Source organism: Nyctereutes procyonoides, unplaced genomic scaffold (assembly GCF_905146905.1).
Source record: "Nyctereutes procyonoides isolate TBG_1078 unplaced genomic scaffold, NYPRO_anot_genome, whole genome shotgun sequence".
NCBI lineage: Eukaryota > Metazoa > Chordata > Mammalia > Carnivora > Canidae > Nyctereutes > Nyctereutes procyonoides.
The window spans coordinates 6,024,657-6,048,179 of record NW_026575117.1 but is presented as its reverse complement, the minus strand read 5'-3'; the positions used below and the strand labels follow the sequence as shown (position 1 = coordinate 6,048,179).

At 46.8% G+C, this 23,523-nt stretch overlaps 1 protein-coding gene across 1 annotated transcript in view; it reads left to right on the top strand.

The window, feature by feature from the left end:
* LMX1A (LIM homeobox transcription factor 1 alpha) overlaps positions 1-23,523 on the top strand; it is a 155,021-nt gene that overhangs the window by 127,551 nt on the left and 3,947 nt on the right. The window contains exons 5-7 of the mRNA XM_055333825.1: positions 16,973-17,145; positions 19,934-20,011; positions 21,390-21,459. Coding sequence (XP_055189800.1) covers positions 16,973-17,145; positions 19,934-20,011; positions 21,390-21,459 — 321 coding nt within the window. The remainder of the gene's footprint in view (positions 1-16,972; positions 17,146-19,933; positions 20,012-21,389; positions 21,460-23,523) is intronic.

The following is a 23,523-nucleotide window of genomic DNA, read 5'->3' as shown; positions in this document are numbered from 1 at the left end:
CAGAGTAACAGATGATAAAACTTCTGTGAACATCGAGTGGAAACTGCTTTTCTTATTGTACACAGGCAGGGAATCTAATTCATAGTCCCACTCATTGCTGAGTACAGTCTTCAGCATGTCCAACCAGAAAATCTAACCAGAGCACACAGGAGACTGCACAGATCATCCAACAGCATGACATAACAGTGGAATTTGAACAGAGAGCATAGTCTGTGGCTTCCCTCATCTTCAGAGCAAAACCAGTGGCCTCACCTGACCAGGGAATTCATTGCACACTCAGGACTGGTTTGAGCCCCAGAATAGTGAGCTGTCTGCTGCCCTGCCAGAGCAAGGAAATTCACAGTCCCATTTATAGTAGATAGTACCCAGTCCCAACACTCTAGTAAGCCTCACCAGAGAATTTGTGTAACTTCAGAGTCCAGCTTAGAGCCTCATGTGGGTAGGGAAACAAGCCAGCAGTCCTATCCAACTATTCTCAGCTGGTGACACTCCTTCCCATACCCATCTTTGGAGCTCAAACAGTTGCCTTACCTCAAAATAGACCATAGCAGCAGGTCCTACTTGCCTAGAGACATTACCATCAGACACATACAGAAACCCAAAATGAGCTAGCTGGTGAAGAACTGACTCTGCCAAAACAAACTTGTAAAGTCTTGAAGATGAGCCTCGTTACTCAAATGCATAGGGTACTGATGAAAAGAATAACAGATTATGAACACAAAAAATCAGATAAATATGACACCACCGAATAAAAATAGTAAAGCTCCAAATACCCTAAGGAAATCGAGATCTATGAATTGTCAGACTAAGAATTCAGAATAAACCTCTGAGGGAAGTTTATTGAACTATAAGAAAACACAGCCAACTGAACAAAATCAGGAGAACAGTGCATGAACAGAACCAGAAGTTTGACAAGGAAATAGCAGCCATCAAAAAACACAAGCAGTAATTCTAGTGTTGAAAAGTAAAATAACTGAAGAATTCAATAGAGAATTTCAAAAGTAGACTCATCATGCAGAAGAAACAATTAATAATCTGGAAGATAAGACATTGGAATGACCCAGTCAGAGGAGCAAAAAAGAAAAAAAAATGAAAAAAAGGAAGAAACCCTGGGAGTTATAGAACAAAATGAAAAGAAACAGTGTTTGCACTATGGGAATTCTAGAAGGAGAAGAGAAAGGGACAGCAAGTATATCTAAAGCAGTAATGGCTGAAATTTTCCAAACCTGAGCAATGTACATCCATAGCCAATGACTCAAAGAAGAATTAAAGGGGAAATATTTTTTTTAAAAAGACAAATGAAAATGGAAACAGCACATCAGAACTTACGGAGCATAGCAGAAGCAGCTCTGAGAGAAAAGTTCATAGCAACAAGCCCTTCCATTAAGAAGCAAGAAAGATCCTAAATAAACAACCTAACTCAATGCTTTAAGGAACTAGAAAAATAATAAACTGAGCCCAAAGCTTTCAGAAGAAAGGAAATAATAAAGATTAAAACAGAAATAAATGAAACAGAACCAAAAAACAGTAGAAAAGTTAAACCAACAGTTCTGTGAGAAGATAAACAAAATTTACAAACCCTTAGCTAGGCTAACCAGGAAAGAAAAAGACTCCAAATCAACAAAATTATAAATTAAAAGGGAGGCATTGCATCTGATAGCACAGGAATTCAAAGGATTATGAGACCACTGTGAACAACTCTATGCCAACATACTGGACAATTTAGAAGAAATGGAAAAATTCTTAGAAATGTGTCACTTATTGAGACTGAATCAGGAAGAAATAGAAAATCTAACTAGACCAATTACCAGTAAGGAGATTGATTCAATAAAAACCTCCCAATAAAGAAAAATTCAGTGCTGAATGGCTTTACTAGTGAATTTTTACAAACATATGAAGAAGAATTAACATCAGTTCTTCTCAAATTCCTCCAAAATTTGAAGAGAAGGGAACACTCCCAAACCCGTTTTACAAGGCCAGCATTATTAGCTTTATGCCAAAAACCAGAAAAGGAACTACATAAAGAAAACCATAGGTCGATATCCCTAATGAAGATAGATACAAAAATTCTTAGTAAAATTCTAGCAAACTAACTTCCATAGCACATTAAAAGGATGATTCACTATGATCACATGGGATTTATCCCTGGAATGAAAGGATGACTAAACATACACAAATCAGTCAGTGTGATACACCACATTAATATAATGAAAAAAGTGATATAATCTCAGTAGATGCCTAAAAAGCATTCACCATCATAAAAACTTGCATGATAAAAACCTTTAACAAATCAAGCATAAAAACATACCTCAACATTATAAAGGCAATATATGATAAGCCCACAGCCAGCGTCATAGTCGGTGGTGAAAGACTAAGGATTTTATTCTAGGATAAGGAAGAAGATAAAAGCTCACTCTCACCATTCTTATTCAATATAGTGCTGGAAGTCCTAGTTGGAAGAATCAGGCAAGAAAAAGAAATAAAATGTATCAATTTACTTCTTCCTTAAGAAGTAAAATTGTCGCTGTTTGCAGAAGACATGATTTTATATAAAGAAAAATCTTAAGTACTGAACCAGAAAACTTAGACTTAATAAATTCAGTAAAGTTACAAGACACAAAATTAACATACAAAAATTCATAGTGTTTCTATACACTAACAACAAAATCTCTGAGAAAGAAATAAATTGATCCCATTTGCAATAGCATTAAATATAATAAGATACTTCGGAATAAGTTTAAGGTGAAAGATCTTCACTTTGAAAATGATAAGACACTGAGGAAAGAAATTGAAGAAGAGGGGTGCCTGGGCAGCTCAGTCAGTTAAGCACCTACCTTCAGCTCAGGTCATAATCCTAGGGTCCCGGGACTGAGCCCCACATCAGGCTCTGCACTCAGTGGGGAGTCTGCTTCTCTCTCTCTGTCTGCCCCTCCCCGCACTTGTGCTCCCCCGCAAATAAATAAATAAATAAATAAATAAATAACATCTTTAAAAAGAAAACAAATTGAAGGAGAGACAAATAAATGGAAAGATATCCTATGTTCATGGATTGGAAGAATTAATATTGTTGAAATAATACCTATATTATTGAAAGTCATCTGTAGGTTCAGTGCAGTCCCTATCATGATTCCAAAGGCATTTTTTTACAGAAGTAGAAAAAAGTCCTAAAATTTAGATATAACACAAACAATCCCAAATAGCCAAAGAGATCCTGAGAAAGAAGAAAGGAGGAGGCATCACACTTCCTGATTTCAAGCTATGCTTTATAGTCATTAAAACAGTATTATACTGGCATAAAAACAGACAAATAGACCAATGGAAGAGAATCAAGAACCCAGAAATAAACCCAAGCATATATGGTCAGCTAATATTTGACAAGGAAGTCAAGGGTACTTAATGGAGAAAAGACAATTTCTTCAATAAGTGGTGCTGGGATCACTGGATATTGACATGGAAAAGAATGAAACTGGACCCATATTTTACACCACTAACAAAAATTAAGTCAAAATGGGTTGAAGACTTAAATGCAAGACCCAAAATCATGAAACTCCTAATAGAAAACAGGAACAGAGCTTCTTGACATAGATCTTGGTAATTATTTATTGGATAGGACTCCAAAGTTCAAGCAATAAAATAAAAAATAGACAAGTGGAACTACATCAAACTAAAAAAACTTCTGCACCACAAAAGAAACCATCAACATGAAAAGGCAAGCTATGGAATGGGAGAAAATATGTGCAAACCATATATCTGATAAGGGTTCATGTTCAAAATATATAAAGAACTCATACAACTCAATAGCAAAAAATCCCCAAATAACAAGTAAAAAGCGGGCAAATGACCTGAATAGACATTTCACGAAGGAAGAGATATGGGAAGCCAACAGGCACATGAAATGTTGCTCAACATCACTCATCATTAAGGAAATGCTAATTAAAACTACAATGAGATATCACCTCACCTCTGTTAAAGTGGCCATCATCAAAGGGACAAAAGACAACAAATGCTGACAAAGATGTGGAGAAAAGAGAACCCTTGTGCACTGTTGGTGGGAATATAAATTGGTGCAGCCACTATGGAGAACAGTATGGAGGGTCCTCAAAAACTTAAAAATGGAACTACCAATATGATCTAGCAATTCTACTTCTGGCCACATATCCAAAAGAATTGAAATCAGGATCTCGAAAAGAAATCTGGACTTCCATGTTCATAGCAGCATTATTTGCAGTTGCCAAGACATGGGAACCTAAGTGTCCATCAGTGATGAATGGATGAGGAAGTTGAGGTATTTATACACAATCAAATATTATTTAGCCATTAAAAATGAGGCAGTCCTATCAATTGTGACATGGTTGGACCTTAAAGGCCTGATGTTAAGTCAGACAAAGGCAAATACTATAATCTTCTCTGTGAATCTAAAAAAATATAAGCAAACACAAACAAAACCAAAAAACTCATAGAACAGATCAGACTTGTTACCAGAGGAGAGTGTGGAGGGAGGGAGAATTGGAAGAAGGTGATCAAAAGGTACAAATTTCCAGTTACAAGATAAATAAGCACTAGGGATGGAATATACAACTTGCTGACAACAGCTAACACTGCTGTATGGTGCATGCAAAGTTGTTAAGACAGTAAATCCTAAGAGTTCTCATCACGAGGAGAAAATTTTTTCTTTCTTTTCGTTGTATCTATAGGAGAAGATGGATGTTAGTTTAAGTGCCTTAAACTTATAGAGCGATGTTAGCAGAACCTACCATGGTAATAATTTCACTATATACAAGTGAAATCATCATGCTGTGTGCCTTAAATGTATACAGCAATGGATGTCAATTTTTTGCTGATAAAACTGGAAAAATGACTCTATTCTGGTTGCTAGACCTCCCTGTGTATACATGCAGGAGTAGGAGTAGGCAAAGAGAGGGAGGAATATTCTAGGTCAGTGATTCTCAAAGTGTGGTTTCTGTACCAGCAGCATCAGCATCACCTGGGAAATATTAGAAATGGAAAGTCAGACCCTCTCAGACCTATGGGGGACAAGGCCCAGCATCCCAGAGACTCTGGGGAGGGGAGGGAGGCCCAGAAAACTTTTTAACCGGTTCTTCAGGTGTTCTGAGACATGCTCAAATCTGAGAACCACTGCTCCAGAGTCTAGACTATAATAACAGTGGTCTTAGGTTCAGGGCAACAGCATGCTTCCTCTTACCCTTATTTCAACAACAAACTCTATACTTTCATAAGTAATGACAGTATTGAGAAAAGGAGTTTTTAGTACTAGAAATTCAGAGCTAGCTAATTACATGAAGTTCTGTTATGGTGCTATCAGCAATGATTTCTTCAATGTCAAGAGCATCTCAAAATACCCAATTTCACTTGAGGGGAGTAACCATAAATACTCTCCAAATGGTGTAGAATCATGGCACACAATTATATTCAGTTTATAGTTAATTTAGAGGAAGCTCTTTCTGCAAAAATACTTGGTTTCCAAGCCCAATCATGTGTTCTCACCTGTGAAGAACTGTCGCCATGTGAATGTCTGTTGATGATCTCTCAGGAAGGACAGCCCAGCCCTAGAGGGACGAGTGCCTCCTGGCCAAGGGCCTGCTCCTTCCCGCAGCTGTCCTTGGGGACCGTGCATTCCAGTCACCAGATGACTGGCTGGTGGACAACTTGCGCCATGGTCCTTGCTCCACAGTGTTGGCCTCTCTCTGTCCATGTCTCCATTTTTTCCTTTTCTTCCTCCCTTTATCCCTAATAATCATAATTTGGAGTTTCTCTTTTTTATGGCCTGCTGTCTTTTCCTCTTGAAAACATAACTGGATAGGTACTGAGGAAACAGAGGGCCCTCTGTGGGATCAATAGCAATGGGAAAGGGAAATTCAGATCATTGTTTAAGGGGTGCACATATCATCCCAGCTGAGCCCCCAAGTATAGAAGTAACTAGTAATTCTCCAATAATTTCTATAACCACAGGAAGTTGGTTGGCATTGGTGAATGAATTTGTGAAGAATGGGGAGACAGAGCTTTGCAGGGTGCCTGTTTGTGCCACGCATTGCCAGTGTGACTTTTGGCTTCATTCTGTATTGATTGGGACATGAACTATCTAACAACTAACTATTATTCTCCTGAGTGCTCAGCACGGCACTGGGTTGTGGAGACTACAAAGATAATTTAGACGTATCTCTGTTTTCTAGCAGCTTATTCTAGTTATATGGAAGTATACAGAATTATAATTATTTAGTGAGCATTTGTTAAGTTCCAACCATAATACTATACATAAATTGTTTAGTTTAACTATTATAGCTAGCCTATTGGGTAGATGCTTTTAACCCATTTATAGATGGGAAGACCAACTTAATGCCAGGTAGCTTGACCAAGATCACCAGCTAAATGATAAAATGATGGAGCAGACTATTTGAGTCCAAAGCACTGCTTTTAACCACTCTGCTACACGACCCATAGAACTATGTCCTAACAGGATTCTTAGCTTAGTCCAGTGCAGTACTTTTTCAAAAAAATCCACCCCAGTGTTTATAGCAGCAATGCTCACAATAGCCAAACTATGGAAAGAGCCCAGATGTTCATTGAGAGATGAACAGATAAAGAAGATATATATACACACAATGGCATATTTCTCTGCCATCAGATAAATGAAATCTTGCCATTTGCAATGATGTGGATGGAACTAGAGGGTATTATGCTAAGCAGAACAGGTCAATCTGAGAAAGACAATTATGTGATTTCACTCATATGTGGAAATTTAAAAGACAAAACAGAGGATCATAGGGGAAGGGAGGGGAAAATGAAGTAAGATGAAATCAGAGAGGGAGACCAACCATAAGAGACTCTTCTTTTTTAATCTTTATTTATTTATGATAGGCACACAGTGAGAGAGAGAGAGAGGCAGAGACACAGGCAGAGGGAGAAGCAGGCTCCATGCACCGGGAGCCCGACGTGGGATTCGATCCCGGGTCTCCAGGATCGCGCCCTGGGCCAAAGGCAGGCGCTAAACCGCTGTGCCACCCAGGGATCCCCCATAAGAGACTCTTAACTACAGGGAACAAAGTGAAGGTTGTTGAAGGGGAGGTGGGGGGATGGGGTACCTGGTGATGGGCATGAAAGAGGGCACGTGACGGAATGAGCACTGGGTGTTCTATGCAACTGGTGAATCACCTCTACGTCTGAAACTAATCATACACTATGTGGTAATTGAGTTTAAAAAAAATCCATACTTAGAATTTATGATATTTTTACTTCCAGTGGTTAGAGAATGTAAGGCAACATATAAAGTTGCCTTCTGATTCAAATATTCTTGTGTAACTAAAACATTTGAGGCAGACAGACATGGGCTCTGGGTTTTGGGAAAGGGAAGGAACTGGCGCAGAAGGGAGTTGAGGGTGGTCCCAGAAGATTTAGCTCTTTTGGGTACAGAATTACACAACTGAACAAAGTGTTCTCTACTATCCTTGGTCCTTCTGTAGCCTATTGCTCTATTTTATTTTATTCCCAGAGTTTAACATTGTCACAGACTGAATTATGATCTCCTTCATTTATGCATTGCCTGTCTTCTCCCACCAGAGATAGGGCAGAGCCTTCATCGCTCTTGTCCAGGCCGCTTCACCCCGTGTCTGGAAGAGAGCCTGTATGTGGTAGGCACACACCCAGGTGTAGCTGTGCAGTGACGGGACATTCCGGATGAGCGGTGTGAGTTTCATAGGCAGTTAGGCAGTGGGGACATGCAGTAGGTTCATAAGCCATCAAGAAGACATAGTAAAAATGAGAACATTGAAAACATCTTACATTTTATAGTATGTTATAGTTTTTAAAAAATGTACTTTTACCTACTCCTGGTTTCAAGTTCTCACAGCCCTACCAGGGTGGCTTGGCAGGTCTTTATTCTCCTGATTTTACAATTCAGGAAGGTAGGGGTCAGAGAGCTTAGGTCATTGGCCTTAGGTCACATAGCCGGAGAGTGGTGGAGGGTAAGCACAGACCCTGTGTGCCTGACCCCACATTTCCTTGCTCTTCTGAGTCTCTCTGTGGTTTGTGGGGTGAACTAGGGTCTGGAGACCCAGACCTGGCCCGGGTCTTGAAGGGCCTTGCTCCTTCAAGCCAGCAGAGGGCCGAATCACAACCAGGGCGTCCCTGCCAAGGGCACAGGCAGTCGGATGAGCTGTGGTCATCTGAGCGACTTCTCTGTATGGTTAAGCCCACAGTGGACCTGTCCAGGGAGGACTCACTTCCGCGGTGAGAACATTTATAGTGTTAGCCGACTCACTCAACTCCCCAGCCACCTAGAGGAATGCTGTCTGGGTCTTTTTTAATTTGGAACCAGAACTAACCCCTTGTTTCCCAACCCTGACTTGAAGCGATTTCATTTTCCCAGATTATTTCGTCCTCCTGAAGACTAGTAATTAATGCAGCAAAATTGGACAACTCTGAAGAGAGAGAGTATTCGATCCACCTAACTCTGTTTCTAAACCAGAGCAAATGCACTCAGACCTCGTTAATACTAACCTAGGACAATGTTATGCGTATCACACCCCACACCTCGTGAACCATCATGCAGCTGGATTGATGAGTTTTACTGAGGCCTGAGCATTAAGCCCCAAATACCTGATTTGGGCTTGTTACAAGCTTCCAGTGTCCTTCTCCAATGCTAGCTAAATCAAAACAACACAGTTCTGGCCTTTGTGTGGTGTTTTTCTGTTTGTTCTTGATTTGCATGCAGTGATGTTGGTGTAGAGGAATCTTGTGATGTCCCAATTATTAGTATTTCCATATATGATGAGTCTGTACAGAGGGGCAGTCAGCAATTGCACCTGTGCTTATTAGTTTGGATTGCATGTAAACGTGTTTTTATTTATTTATTTTATTTATTATTTTTTTAAAGATTATTTATTTATTTATTTTTTAATAAATTTATTTTTTTATTGGTGTTCAATTTGCCAACATACAGAATAACACCCAGTGCTCATCCCAAGATTTTTTATTTATTTACTCATGAGAGACACAGAGAGAGAGAGCCAGAGACACACAGGCAGAGGGAGAAGCAGGGAGCCTGATGCGGACTCGATCGCGGGTCTCCAGGATCACGCCCTGGACTGAAGGCAGCGCTAAACCGCTGGGCCACCTGAGCTGCCCACGTGTTTTTATTAAAACCGGGAAAGCAGGGACTCCTGGATGGCTCAGTGGTTGGACTCTGCTTTTGGCTCAGGGTCTGATCCTGGAGTTCAGAGTCCCACATTGGGCTCCCTCAGGGGGGCCTACTTCTCCCTATGCCTGTGTCTCTGCCTCTCTCTCTGTGTCTCTCATGAATAAATAAATAAAATATTTTTAAAAAATTAAAAAAAAAAAAACAGGGAAAGCAGAAGAATTCAGCAGAAAAGATGCAGGGTACGCAAGTATGTGTATGTGTGCACGCTCATGGCCAGAGAAAGACAGAGGCAGGGTAGGTGTTAGCATGAAGCCTATTCAAATGTGAAAAGGACCCAAAGTGATGCAAATTCACGATAATCCCAGCAATCTGCACCAATACTGTCAAGTTTCCCTACAAACCCCCTACCTGGCAAGGCTTCCCTGTCCTGAGCACCAGCCACTGAGGCAAGCCAGTGGATTGTCGGGCTGTGGCGGCTGCCAGCATTCCCAGAGCAGAGATGCAGCTCCCTTTGGGGTCCTGGCTGGCCCGCTGGCTCCTCCCTCTGCCTGACACAGGAACCCACATCCCTTGTGGGCACTGCCGAACAAAGGTGCCTTTCTGGGACATTTGACCTCCAGCCTGACTCAGGATTGCGCTCAGCTTCTGTCTGCTGTGCTCTGGGAAGGCTTCGTACCCTGAGATTGGAGATCTCTGCTGGGATTGCAGTGAGAAGACGTCTGTGGGGAGGAAGGTGAGGCACCTTCCCTTTTGGGCTGAAAAGAATGGCTTTCCAGCAAGAGCTCAGGCGGATGACCCACCCCCGGGAAAGCCTTCCCTGTGAGCCTTTCTTTCCTCGCTCTTTAATAATGGTGATGCCGCCCGCAGTTGGCCAGCACCTGATATTTTGCAAATACCAGGTCCCCTTGGATCTTCGTAACAATCCCATGAGGCAGCTCAGGCAGGGAGAGGGGACATGGAGGCACAACACAGAGCAGCCCAACTGTGTGCCTTTGGGCAACACAACCGCCTCCCTGGACCTCAGTTTGCATATCTGCAAAAAAAAAAAAAAATATATATATATATATATATATTTACATTTCCTGCCTCCTAGGGTTGTGATAGAAATGATGAAACAATGCAATTGTAAAATGACTCCTTGCCAAGTATTAGGTAAGCATAAGGGATTTTTACATTATCTTGTAGATGAAGAAATTGAGTCTCAGAGATGTGGGGAATTTCATCCAAGGGCGTACAGCTGAGTAGCAGAATTAGGGCTGAGAACCCCCCGCTCTCCTATTTCATGGCCGGAGTTACTTTCTACCATTCTAGACGTCACCTGATATGAAGATGCTCTTGCAGTGACTGTGGGGGACAGAGCATCCAATTGTCCCCGCTCTTAGGCCGGGATAGACACGGGTAACTGTCCTTTACTTACGTCTGGTTTGCTGGTTAAACAGTCTGTGTCTGGGGCGCCTGGGTGGCTCAAGTCAGTTAAGCATCCAACTCTTGGTTTCAGCTCAGGTCATGATCTCAGGGTCATGAGATCGAGACCCCACGTTGGGCTCCACAGTGGGTGTGGAGCTGCTTCAGATTCTCTTCTCCCTCCTCCCTCTACCCCCTCCACCCTCCTCCCTTTCCCTCTCTCTAAAAAAAGTCTGCTTCTCTCCTCCCTGTGGGAGCACCAAGCCTGGGCTTGGAAGTAGACAAGCCTTGGATGCAACTCGGTCCTGCCACCTAGGCCCTGTGTGTTGGGAGGGGAGAGTTCCGAGCCTCTCCGAGGCTCTGTTTATTCCTTAGGTGGAGCAGAGTTAATGATACTCCTGGCTATGCTTGTTGCCATGGAGATGAGAGGACTCGTGCGTCCTGGACACAAGGCCTGACACTGAATTGGTACTTGGGATGTGGGCATTTTCTTCTGTTGCAGGGTCCCTGTGCAGCCTGGGACCTAAGGGATGTCCTCAGCCGAGTCTTCGCAGTGGATGTGGTGGCCTGCCTTGCGTCCATGCCATTGGAAAGTTCTACTCTTTTGACATACAGTGCCCCATCTCCTGTATCTGGAACTGCTCCTTGTGTGTGTCATTCATTTTTAGTTCAAGTGACACCTGCACGATGTTGCCTCCTCTGGTCTCCTCCCCTAGCTCCTCTGAGCAGAGTTGTCATTATTTGGGTGGTGGATCTTTCCCCCTTCCCTCATCTGAGATCTCTGTGAGAGCGGAGGCTGAGTCTTCTTCATCTGCGTCGCCCAGAGTTGTCCTGCTACGGCGCCTGACATGAGCCCCACAGAGGATGCTTAATGAGCGAGTGATACAGCAAACCAGTTCCCAGTCCGATCCTTCACGGGAACCTGGGTTTGGTCTGAGTCGACAGCCACATGGAAGGCAGTTTCAAACAGTATCTGCAGGGACTTGCCTTTTCCAGGGGACTTGCTGCTTGTCCCTTGGATTTGAGATGGTGCCGTGCATTCGGAGTTGACCACTGCTCTCTGCTCAGGGAGAATGGAATTTTGATCCTGCAGTGCAGGGCAGCAACTGAAATAGCTTCCTGCCTTCATATACCCTGTCTTCATAACTTCCACCCTTCCCTCCTTCCCTCCCCCTCCACCCACGGCGAGTCTCAGACCCTTCCTCCGCTCCCCTGGTCTGAAGGACATTTATGAGGCTCATCACTGGGGAAGCATCTGAGGCCTGTTCCTGCCTCTCCCTTCCCTAGCATGCAGGTCTCTGTCCCTCCTCCCTCGCCTTCACCTCCTGGGCCAACCTCAGATATCTCTTTCCCTGTTTATGGGCCGTTGGGATTTTTCCAACAACCCAAAATGAATCTACGAGGCCCCACAGGTAGTACAGCCCGTCTCAGGGCCATAAACCATGGCTGGGTCTTTCATCTGTGATTGCTTATGTCATAAACGAGTGGGAGGGCCAGGCAAGGGGGAAGCAACAGCCCTGAACCATTCCAGATTTTTTTTTTTTGAGAAAGGGGGAAAAAAGAGACCCTGAGAAACATGTTCGAACTTTATGCCAAGCAAATTCATTTCAGTATGGTAGGCTGTGTGTGCAGACTTCGTCTCTGGACTTCCCCGCTAGGAGTCAGATTTATGCTGTGTTTGTGTCTAAATGGCCTCCAGGGATGCTGACATTTGTTGTCGGAGACAGCGAGTGGTGTTCCTTTCATCTCCACTGAGGGGTGTCAGCTTAAATTATGAGGGATCGCTCTGGCCTGCATCTGGGTGTGGGAGCCGCTGGCAACAGAGCGGGGCCGCTCCTCCTTCTACTCCCACGTCTCTGCTATTTGAAAGCCTCTCTTTATCTTCTGCTCCCCGGTGTTCCTGCCGGTGCTGGGAGAAATTTCCTAGCTCTTCTAGAACATTTCTTTCTCTTGGGCAAATCACTAGTGTTCTAGCCACTGCATGTGTTTTATGGAGAGGTTGGGGACCAAGTGGGACAGGCCTGGCCCTGCAGCAAGAGAAGGCGGGGGAACCTCTGAACATCCCAGGAGCAGCTGGAAATTCCCCACGAGAGTCAGAGGGCGCAGGTAGGCCCGGAATATTTACAGCCTGGCAGATAAAAGTGGGGCGATGCTTAGCGATGGTCCACGTTCTCCCTGGCAGCTGGGTTGTGGCATCTGTCGGTGCTTTGTGAGATGCCAGGAGGTCCCCTGTGTGCTCTGTCTTCAGAATCTCCCCCTGCTCTGCAAGGACACTGGAACTCCACAGCGGTGACCGGGTGGCTGGAGGCCTTTTCTGCACGATGCATAGATATTTTTGATGGTGGGAGAGAGCACATCAAACTCCTGGGGTGCCCATCAGCAGGGCTTCCTGCTCCCACAGTCGGGACCTAAAAGGACTGGGAAGCGGGACATGTAGGTTTTGCTGGAACACCGTAGATCGGGAGCAGTCCATAGAAGGGATCGGCCCACAGTGGTCTGTAGGCCTCATCTGGCCTGGTGCCACTTTTGGCCAACTCTTGTGGGGGGATCGCAGCACCCTCCACCCCCAGACCAGGCTCATATGGTCTGGTCTGTGGCTTTTGAGCACCCATGGCAAAGTCAAGGCATCGCTACACCAGACTGTCAGGCCTGCAAAGAGGAAAATATCTCCTCTGTGGCCTTTTACAAAAAAGAAAAAAGCATGTAGGCAGGCTCCTGGTCTAGATCATGAAAGGCTTCTTGGAAGGCAAAATGTGGGACCCGAGGAGATGGGGGGCGGGGGGAGAGAGAGAGAGAAGGAGCAGAAAATCAGAATCCAAGAGAGGAAAGGTACCACAAAAGCAGTAGGAACACTTCAGAACAATCTTCTTTTTTTAAAAAAATACTTTATTTATTCATGAGAGACACAGAGAGAGGGGCAGAGACACAGGCAGAGGGAGAAGCAGGCTCCATGCAGGGACCCCGATGCAGGACTCGATCCCAGGACCCCAGGATCAATCCCTGAGCTGAAGGCAGGCGCTCAACCACTGAGCCAGCCAGGTGCCCCTTGAGACCAATCTTAATCTAGTTCATTCTGTCCTCCCCCAGCCCCGGCCCCCTTCTCCTTCCTCTTCTGAAAACATGTTCTCACCTCTCCTCCTATGGGGCTTGGAGAGGATGAAGGGCCACACGTAGTGCTGTCCACATGCTCCGACGGTGGGCGCCAGGGGTGAGCCTAGGGGGTCGTTCTCTTCCCTCCTGCCCATCCTTCCACGATGGAATAGTGGCTCCTGGGGAATATGCAGGCAGCCCAGATGGGGTGGGATGGGGGGGTGAGGGGGAGCGCAGGGCCCCGGGGCTTCAGCTAGCTGGCCTCCTGGCCTCCAAACAATCTGGAACTGGCCCAACCCTCTCTCCCTCCCTTCACCTTCCTCGTGGCCGACACTCACAGGCTCACAGGCGACAGAACCGACTCTCTGTGCTGGCTGGGGTCGTGTCTGCAGAGAGAGACATGAACGCCGGCTTCATGAGACACTAACTCAGACTCCCGTCAGGCAGCTATTATTAACAGAAAACATGTGTCTCGGATTAAGAATCTTTCATGTCACTGTAATAATGACGACGACGACAACGATGGTGATTTACTAAGCACCTGTTAGGTTCTAGACAGCACCGATCCCTCTACGCGTATCATCTCACTTAATGCCAGCAGCCCTGTCACCGTCCCCGATGAGACAACCGAGTCTTGAGAATTGGTCCAAGATCACACCTCATAGTTGGCAGAACCAGAATTGAGACCTGAGTTTGGGTGACTCCGGAGCCCACGTTGCTTTCCCAGACGGTGGCAGCCTGTATGAGCCGTTGTCAGTGAACCTAGTGTGATTTTAGACTTTACGTTTTCATTGGTTTTGTTTTCCTCGTTGTCAGTAAACCTTCACCCCAGACCGTGTGGGGAGTGACTGCAGGAGCACCAGGCTGGGCCCCCGGAGACTTTTGCAGATACCATTTTATGGACAAAACTGATTATAAGACCTGCAGTTCTTAAAATATATGGTTACATCTTATTTTATTGTTTTTATCTGATAAAACATTGCATACTTTCCAACTTCTTTAAATTAAGCTTTTGGGTTAAAGTCCAGCATAGTTCATGTACAGTGTCCTGGGTGTTTCAGGTGTGCAATGCAGTGAATCCTACGGCTGCATTTTTAAATGTCGTCTGCAGTGGCCCCCTTGGTCCTGTGTTCCAGACTTCAGTCGCTGGCCTTGCGGGAGGTCTGGGGGGGGTGTGTGTGGTGTGAGCCCGTTTCCAAAGAAAACTCACTGAAGGCCTCACAGGTACCAGAAGAGCGTCCTTTTGACTCTGGGAGTTCACCAGCACATGGAATTCTTGGCCTCAGTGAAGGACCAGGCTTTGAGGGGCAGGGGGTCGTCTCTGAGCAGTGGGGTGTAGGGCCTTGCGAAGGTGAATGAGAGGAGTCTGTGGCTCTTTCCCCCACTGTCTCTCTTCTTGTGGGGTCGTCTTCTTTCCCTGTGGCTTTTCACTCTTATGTGCTTCTTTTATCCTTACCATTCTGAAAACATCCTTCTAGAAAGATCTTCAAACCTCTTTCTGCGGAGGGATGGCTGAGGTCAGCTTACTGGGTTTGCCCCGTGGAAGGGCTGCCTCTGAGGCGAAGATGCCAGAGTAGCCACTCCTTGTCTCGAGGATTCTTCTTTGATCTCTTCTTTGATCATCCTGGGTTTTCCCCTGTGCTCTCTCTCAAGGGGAAGGAGGCAGAAAGGAAAAGACATTCTTTCCCCATCGATTTGGAGCCTCCTCTGTGCCGGAACCCACAATAGCACTACCCCTGAGCCGCCTGCGGGAGGGGGTCATTGCTGCGGTGGTGCAGGTGGGGAAACTGAGGCCCAGGGCATGACCGCACTCCCATAGCACCGCACCTATAATGGAGGGTGATGAGCTGGAGGAGACTCAGGTGTGCCGGCGTCAGACCTGCTCAGTGACATTGAAAGGGTCAGGCCCTCAAGGGCCTCACAGGTTAGTGTCCCTTCACGTTCCAAGCGTATGTCTGAGCGTTCCTAGAGAAAAGAGGCCATCGTCCTTTCAGATGAATAGTCTACACTAAACCAGCACGTGCAGATGAGCATCCTTTACAGGGGAGGGTGGGATGAACAAGTGTGTGTAGCTCACCGTGGAGGGTCCCCGCCTCCTGGGTTTCTTGAGGTGGCCGGAGGGGGAGCCAATGTCAGGACGCCAGAGCTGGGGAGACCCCAGGGATCGGGCCTTCCACTGGAGGCAAGAGGACAGCTGGGCTCTGTAGGACCCAGACAGAAACCAGGTTCTCATTAGGGTTGTTTGGGCACATAACTGCCAAGGGCTTTTAGTGCTGAAAGGAGCAAAACATCTCCCTCACACGCTATTTCCCAGACCCTGGAGGCATCTTCTCAGGAGTGTGAGGTCCGTGGGATGCAAGAGGTGGTCTGGGAGAGAATGCGACTGATACTAAAAGCCTTGCTTCCTTCACATAACCCACCTAAATATAAATACAATTATTCTAATAGTTATTTATTTTCTAGACAAGCAACTTTGGCAAACTCCCTGTATTTTGTCCATTCTCAGTTACTGGTCCCTACAGGTAATCTAATGCTGGATTGTTATGGCCTTTTAAACAGTAATATTTTCTAGCCCCTGGCAGTCACTAGAATTTCGGGCACAGTGTCTAGGAGTTATGCAAAACTTCTCCAGGCCTAGACTTGAAAAAAGTGACCTCTAAGAAATAAGACTGGGGCACCTGGGTGGCTCAGTGGTTGAGTGTCTGCCTTTGGTCCAGGTCGTGATCCTGGGGTTCTGGGATCGAGTCCCACATCGCACCCCCTGCAGGGAGCCTGCTTCTCCTTCTGCCTGTGTCTCTTCATGAATAAATAAATAAAATCGAACTCTAATAACAAAAAATACAAATAAATAAATAATAAATAAAATCTTTAAAAAATAACATTAATAACCAGTGCTTCTTGGGCATTTATTATATGCCAAGTAGCGTTTTGAGCACATTATTGGTAAATTTGCTTAATCCTTGCAACAGCCCCGATGAAGTGGGATCCCTAATGTCCCAATTTTGCAGGGAAAGAAACTGAGTCAGAGAGAGGTAAGTAACTTGCCCGAGGCCATGCAGTTAGTAACTTTGCAGCAAGGACACCATCCTGGGAGAAAATTCTGAGCCGTAATGGTGGACTTTCTGGTTGCTGTTCCTGGATTTTAGAAATATTTTCCTTTGTACCTTCCTGGATGGAGGCTTTCAAGTCAATCCCACACAGGTTCCTGCACTCACATGTGAAGCCATCCTGAGGACGTGGACCCCAGTGCCTTGTTCTAGAATAACCTGTAGCTCTAGGAAGTGGCTTTAAAAAATGTAACATACTGTTTTCTGCTTCCTTTAGGCAAAAGTGATGATGAAGAAAGTCTTTGTAAGTCAGCACATGGGGCAGGGAAAGGAGCTGCTGAAGATGGCAAGGACCATAAGCGCCCCAAACGTCCCAGAACCATCTTGACAACCCAACAGAGGAGAGCGTTCAAGGCCTCATTTGAAGTATCCTCTAAGCCATGCAGAAAGGTACAGGGGGGAAGATGGGAGGAAAGGGGATGGGCCCCCCCCTTGTTTGCGTGTACTCTGTGCTCCTCCGGAGTGTTGATGGATGCACCCGGGGGTCAGGGCAGCAAGGGAGCTGTTCAGATAGTCTGTGCAGGTGGCCCCAAGCCCTCTTGGAGACTCCGGAGCACTGGTGCCATGGCCAGGGAAATAATAGGATCTCCCTATGCTTTTGTGCTTGCATAGCCATTTCACGTGGCTGCTTGCTCAATTCGTGGAGAGCAACAGCAGGAACAGCAGCAGCAGGTGCCAGTTAGGGTCTAGACCTGGATGCTATAACAAGAATAGTAAAAAATATAGTGGTTTGTAGAAATATATTTATTTACTTTGGGTCTAGCTTATTCCACCTGGAGTGGTGATTTGGGGACTCGCTGATGTCTTGGTTCATTCATTTTCGTGGCTGAATGGAATCCCGCTGTACGGATGTGCCACAGTTTGTCCATTTGTCACCTGTGGATGGGTGTTTGGGTTGTTCCCATTTTGGGGCTGTTACAGATGGGGCTGCAGCGAACCTGATGAGGTATGGATTTATTTCCATCTCATGTCACAGTCCGGAGATGAGCAATCCAAGACCAGCAGGGAGCTCTGTTATCAGTCATAGGGTTCTAAGGCACCAAGGTGTCACCTTCTTTTCCAGCTGCCATGGTGGAGAAAGAGGACGTCAAGGGCAAGCCATGCCCCAAGCGTCTTTGTATCACTTTCACTCATATGTGATGGCCTGAATTTAATCCCATGACTGCATTTCCTGTAAGGGGGCTGGGAAACGAGTCTATCCTGGGTGACCACATGCCCTGCTAATGCTTGGGGATTTAATCATCAATAGGAGAAATGAGAGAATGGATATTGGGGACAGTCAGCGGTCTCTGCCACAGAGAGCTGTGCCTGTTACGCAGCACCTGCCATTTATTGACTGCCCGTCATGTGCTCAGTCTTATTACTTAGACGATACAAGCAAGAAAACTTTTTTAATCGAAACTCATGGGGACATACATTTTTTTTTTAAGTTGGCATTGTTTTTCCCATGTCTCTATCTGTATTAGTCAGCTTTTGCTGTCATAACAAATAAAATCTTAGTGGCTTCCAGCAAACGTTGCTTTCCTGCTCCTGGGCGGTGGCTTGGCTGTGGCCCAGCTGGGTTCAGGTTCAGGCCTGTTCCACCTGCCTCTCCAGGGCTCTGGGCTGAAGGAGCGCGCTGTTCTCACGAGGATGGCAGAAGGCAAGGGGCCAAGTCACACCGGGCAAACCCACTGAAAGGCTCTCCTTGGATCACACATACCGTATCCACACATATCCCACGAGCCAAAGCAAGTCATGTGGCTCACTGGGTGTGAGGCATGGGGGGAGGCCTGCCTGTTGGAGCCGGGGAGGGAGAGAGGGGGAGATGTTTGCTGACCTGACCAGCAGTACAGTCCATCACCACATGTGACCTCCTGCAGACCTCCTTCTCTCCCTGCCCTTGCACGCTTAGGCTCCAGGGGAGGTGCTGGGAGGAAGTAAAGTAGCCCCAAAGTAGGCTTATGCAAGGACAAATGACCACATCCTTCATTTATTACTTTTTCTACATGTACTAGGCTCCCAGCCTCTGAATGGCCCTGTGCCTGGTGCTGCTGGCCAGGCAGCCTGCAGGCCTAGTGGGGAAGAGATGCATATGCACATAACTAACAAGGGAGAGAAGGCCCTGAGGACCCTAACAGAGGGACAACCAGGAAGGGCAAGATCATTTCTGTCTAGGGAGTCCGGCAAGGCTTTGTGGAACAGGTGGCTTCTGAGCTGGGCCTCTGAAAAATGGATAGGGTTTCAGCAGGTGGAGGTGGGGCCGGGGCACACTGCTATTTGAGTGGCTTAGCAGAAGGATGTGCTTTAGAGATCCCGTCTAATCATCTCACTTGTCCTAAGCCTCAGCCCCTGTGGTGTGGTAAAGGTAGAGCACTTCCCAAGGCCTCCTGTGAGCTCTCTGCTCCCGTGTTTTGCGTTCAACCTCATGTCCACCCCAGAATCTAAGCCAGGAGGGCAGTGCCTCTCAGCCTCGCTCTCAGAAAGGCTGTGCTTCTCGCCTCTTCCCTTCCTGCCACCTTGCCAGTCCCTCACTGTGTGTCCGCGTGGAGGGCGGATGTTTAAACCGTCTCTTCATCACGGGGCTCCTGACCGTCCCGTCTCTGCAAGGCCACAGCGCACATGCTGATCAGAGCTGACTGCTTTGCTCTGCCAGGTTCCAGATCACTCTGGTCTTATTCTCCTTGAGTAGGGCTCACTCAGGGTAACAGTGAAGATGAATATTCATGGAACACCCAAAGTCACCTAGAGCTCTGTGAGGGACAGAACCAAAAATTTAGGTCAAGGAATTTAGACAGAAGAGGACAAGAGAGGGCCATTTGTCTTGCAAAGTCATTGTCCCCCTCCGTTCTCCCTAAGTAGGTTAGTCCATAGGCATGGATGTGACTCCCAAAGCACAGTAATAGGTTTTGCTGATGTTCAAAGACCATTTGAAGGCCTAGTTTCCAGAGTCAGAGAAGCTGAGGAACACCTCTTGGAATGCACATCTAAAGTAATCATTCCTTTCTTCGTTTACCTGATGAAGGACCTCTCTCCACCCGAAGGGAAGCAGTGGTCTTGTGTTTGGGATCACATTGCCCTTAAACACTAGCCAGCTCCTATATAAAACGCAGCCTGCCTGCGCGCCACATAGGGAACGTCCTGCCCCCTCCTCTGAGATGCCAATGTTTCTCTATTTTTAATGTTCCGTTTTGTCAAGGTGAGGGAGACCCTGGCCGCAGAGACAGGGCTGAGCGTCCGTGTCGTCCAGGTGTGGTTCCAGAACCAGAGAGCTAAGGTAATCCGCTTCGTACTGTCATCTATCTCTGTGTGGCTGGTTTCCTGATAATAGCAGTAGGACTTAGTATTCGCAGATGGGCTATCTAACCAGAACCCATTGGATGGAGTAGTTCTCATGATTCAAAAATTCTGTTATCAACAGTCATGTCAGAAAAAAAAACAAAAAAAAAAAAACAAAAACAGTCATGTCAGCCCTGCAGAAGGGGAGAGATGGGGCATTTGTTCTAGTGAGATGGCTTTGATTTTCCTAGTGGCCGTGACTATGACTCTGGCCAGCCATCTGCCAGAATAAATGTCTTTCTGTGTCTTTTGGTAAAAGCGGATTCTTTAATTCACCTTTTTAAACCCAGCTACCAAAGTTATCTTAAAATTGTGAAGAGAAACCTGCATAGCACACATGTGACTGAGGTGATATCCTACGATGTTGGGTGGCATGGATGCCTTGACTCAGTGCCCGCCATGTACACCCCAATTGTCATATTGTTCTCTGGATCCTACTGAGGTCTGTGTTGCTCCACCATAGTCTTTCACTCATGTGGTTTCCTGCCCCTAAAAATGCATGTGGCCCATGGCCCATGTGTCTGGGGTCCTGCTCTATACTGGGTGACAAATTCACATCTCATTATCTGATCATGATTGTTAAGATAGCCCGGCGCCACCCTAACCGAATCCTTCAGTGCAGGGCCAACGACACATACTCCATCCTGAGAGGACTCCCTGTTTCCATAGGTTTAAATGAGGCCCCGTAACCTAATGGATTCATAAATCAGAGGAGGTTGAAGCTCTGAGCAATGTTTGCTGGTTTTGGTTAGGGTCTTGCGGAGCCCTGACCTTCCACAGAACACAGCATGAGAAGCTCGGGTTAAAATGTTCCTGCCAGGAAGTTTTGGTGTTAACAGGGTGCTCTGGGGGATCAGCTCCCTACCCAGAGGTGCAGATCTCCTGGCAGGTGTCTCAGACCCCAGGGCCAGCAGATGGGGATGTGGGCAGGGAGCAGCCTCCTGCCACATCCCAGGTCACACCCCGTCAGCAGCCCCTTGCTGTCACCCAAGCCGGGCTGTGGTCCCCACACCCACACTTACACTTCACCTAAAACTGTCACAATGTAAGCAATGATGTTTAGCTGCTGAGAGGAAGTCCCTGTGCCTGTGAAGACCAGCAGCCTCATGCTTCCCAGCCAGGTGGCTTCCCATGGCTGCAGGTGAAGAGCCTGAACCAGCCTTGGGACACATGGCTGGCTCCCCCAGCATGGTTCCTTCACTGAGTCGGAGCTCAAGAGTGTCCCCCTGCTTTACGCACAAGGCCTGTCCTGCACCCCCAGGCAGGAGCCTGCTGCCAATCACCTGACTCTAACCCCACATCCCTCTCCTTGTCAGATGAAGAAGCTGGCCCGGCGGCAGCAGCAGCAGCAACAGGACCAGCAGAACACTCAGAGGCTGAGCTCCGGTAAGCAGGGCCCCTGCAGCCAGGCCTGCAAGCCTCCAGGCCTCACCCACCCCCCCGCCCCGGCCCCCCAGCTCTGGGAAGGGCCACATCAGTGAAGCCCCATTTGCACCAAGGCGGGAGGCGGGGGGTTGGCTTTTCCAGCAGGGATCTGACTGAGGTGGTTCAAACCTTCTCCAGAGCTCCCACTTGGCAGGACGCCCCAAAGAGCACAGACCTGGATCCTCCTCCTTCCTGGCAAATTGGTTGACAGGACACCACTATGACTTACCCCTTTCCCGAACAACATAAAATAGTAAAAATACTGCTAGTGAAACTGTATCCCCCTCCCTTGTCGGGTATGTTTATAGTTCAGGGTGTTCTCACCTGACCCAAGTCTGACAACACCTCCCTCCTGAACCAGGGGAGCAGAGCAGTACTTTGTCCCCATCTCACTGATGAGCAGACGAGGGCTCTGCAAGGCTGAGTAGCGGGTGAGTCAGGACCAGAGCATATGCCTCTGAATCTGGGTTCTGCTAGGCTGTGCTGCCCTAACTCTCCCCTCCTGCATGCACCTTCATTTGCTGCTGTGGTTCATAGGGATGGTGTGAGGACTGGAAAGGAGTTGAGAAGAGATAGATTGTGGGACACTTCAAGGGCATTAAAAGGAAAAAAAAAATCAAATATATAACTATATTATGACCATGTTATTCTTAAAGGGATGTGCCCCCAAAAGCCATCCAGTGGGATTCCCTGAGACCCCGGGTCTGTGTACCTCAAGCAGGAATTATCAGCCTTCAATATGCACATAAATGACTTGACATTTGGTAAAGTACAAATTCTGATTCCTCTAGTCTGGGTAGACCGTGAGATCCTGCATTTTGAACAAACTCCCACCGCTGCCAGCCTGTGGACCACACATTGAAGGTCATGGGCCATGACATTGGTTCTCAGCCCCTAGACAGGGCTCCTTGTCCTTACGTGGACCTTGCCTTGTGCTTGATACCTAGGCTAGGCTCACTCTAGAGTCTGACTCTTGCAGCCCGGAGTTCTCTTGGCTTCCTATCTTCTAGGCCAGACAGTATCTTAGTGGCAAGATAGATGCTCAGAGAAGTCAAACAAAGACATGGGGACCAGGGAAGGCTGGAGGCGCAAGTTGCTCAGGAGACCTGAAAACTACCACAGCTCTACCCGCAGACCTGTCTGATCTGGGGCCAGCCTTTCTGTCTCCTGGTGCCTCAGGCTATCCCTGGTGATGGGATAATCACACCTACCAGCCCTATGGCCCTGGTAAGTTCAGAGGGGGGTCATGGACAAGAGAGGACTTTAGGAAGACCCATGCATGTTGACTCCACATAGGTCCACACGGTCAAAGGGGGAAGAATGCTTCAAGGCAGTATGAGAACACAGCTCAGAGTGCTTGAGGCTTGGAAGAATTCGAATGGCAACTCCTAGGGCAGACTTAAGAAAGCAGAAGCTGGTGGAAAGTAGAGTCTCTGAGAGTTAACGGACCAATGCTCAGAGAACCACACAAGATATGGAGGCAGGAGGTGAGTCCTCTGTTCTCCAAAAATTCTGTTCACAACTGTAGCAAGTTCTTCCAAAGCACATTCACACCATCTCACTGAGTCTTTCTATCAGCTCCATGGGGTCAGTGGGGCCAGTGTCATGAACCCAGCTTGATTGATGGGCTCCCAGAGGGGTGAGACTGGAAGGATCTTTAGATGCATCACCTCCAGTGGCTGCCAAACCCATGGGTAGCATCAAACACCTTGCTTTTAATGATATATTTCAAGGAAACTCTCCAAATTCAACTGCACCGCCCTCATCCCTATTCTCTGAGGTTGACCGTGATGGCCCTTGACAGGGCACAGGCTGGGAGGCACTGATGTCACCTCGTTCCAGACCATTTCATAAATTAGGAAACCAAGAGCCAGGAAGGAAAATAATCTCACCATGGTCCCACGGCCAAGATGGCCCTCCATGCCTCTCACCACCTGGTGTTCACACCTTTGTGTTGTCCCCTTGGACACTGACTTGAGATGACCTACAGAGTGACTTCCGAGGCGAGGTCACAAAAAGTGTGGC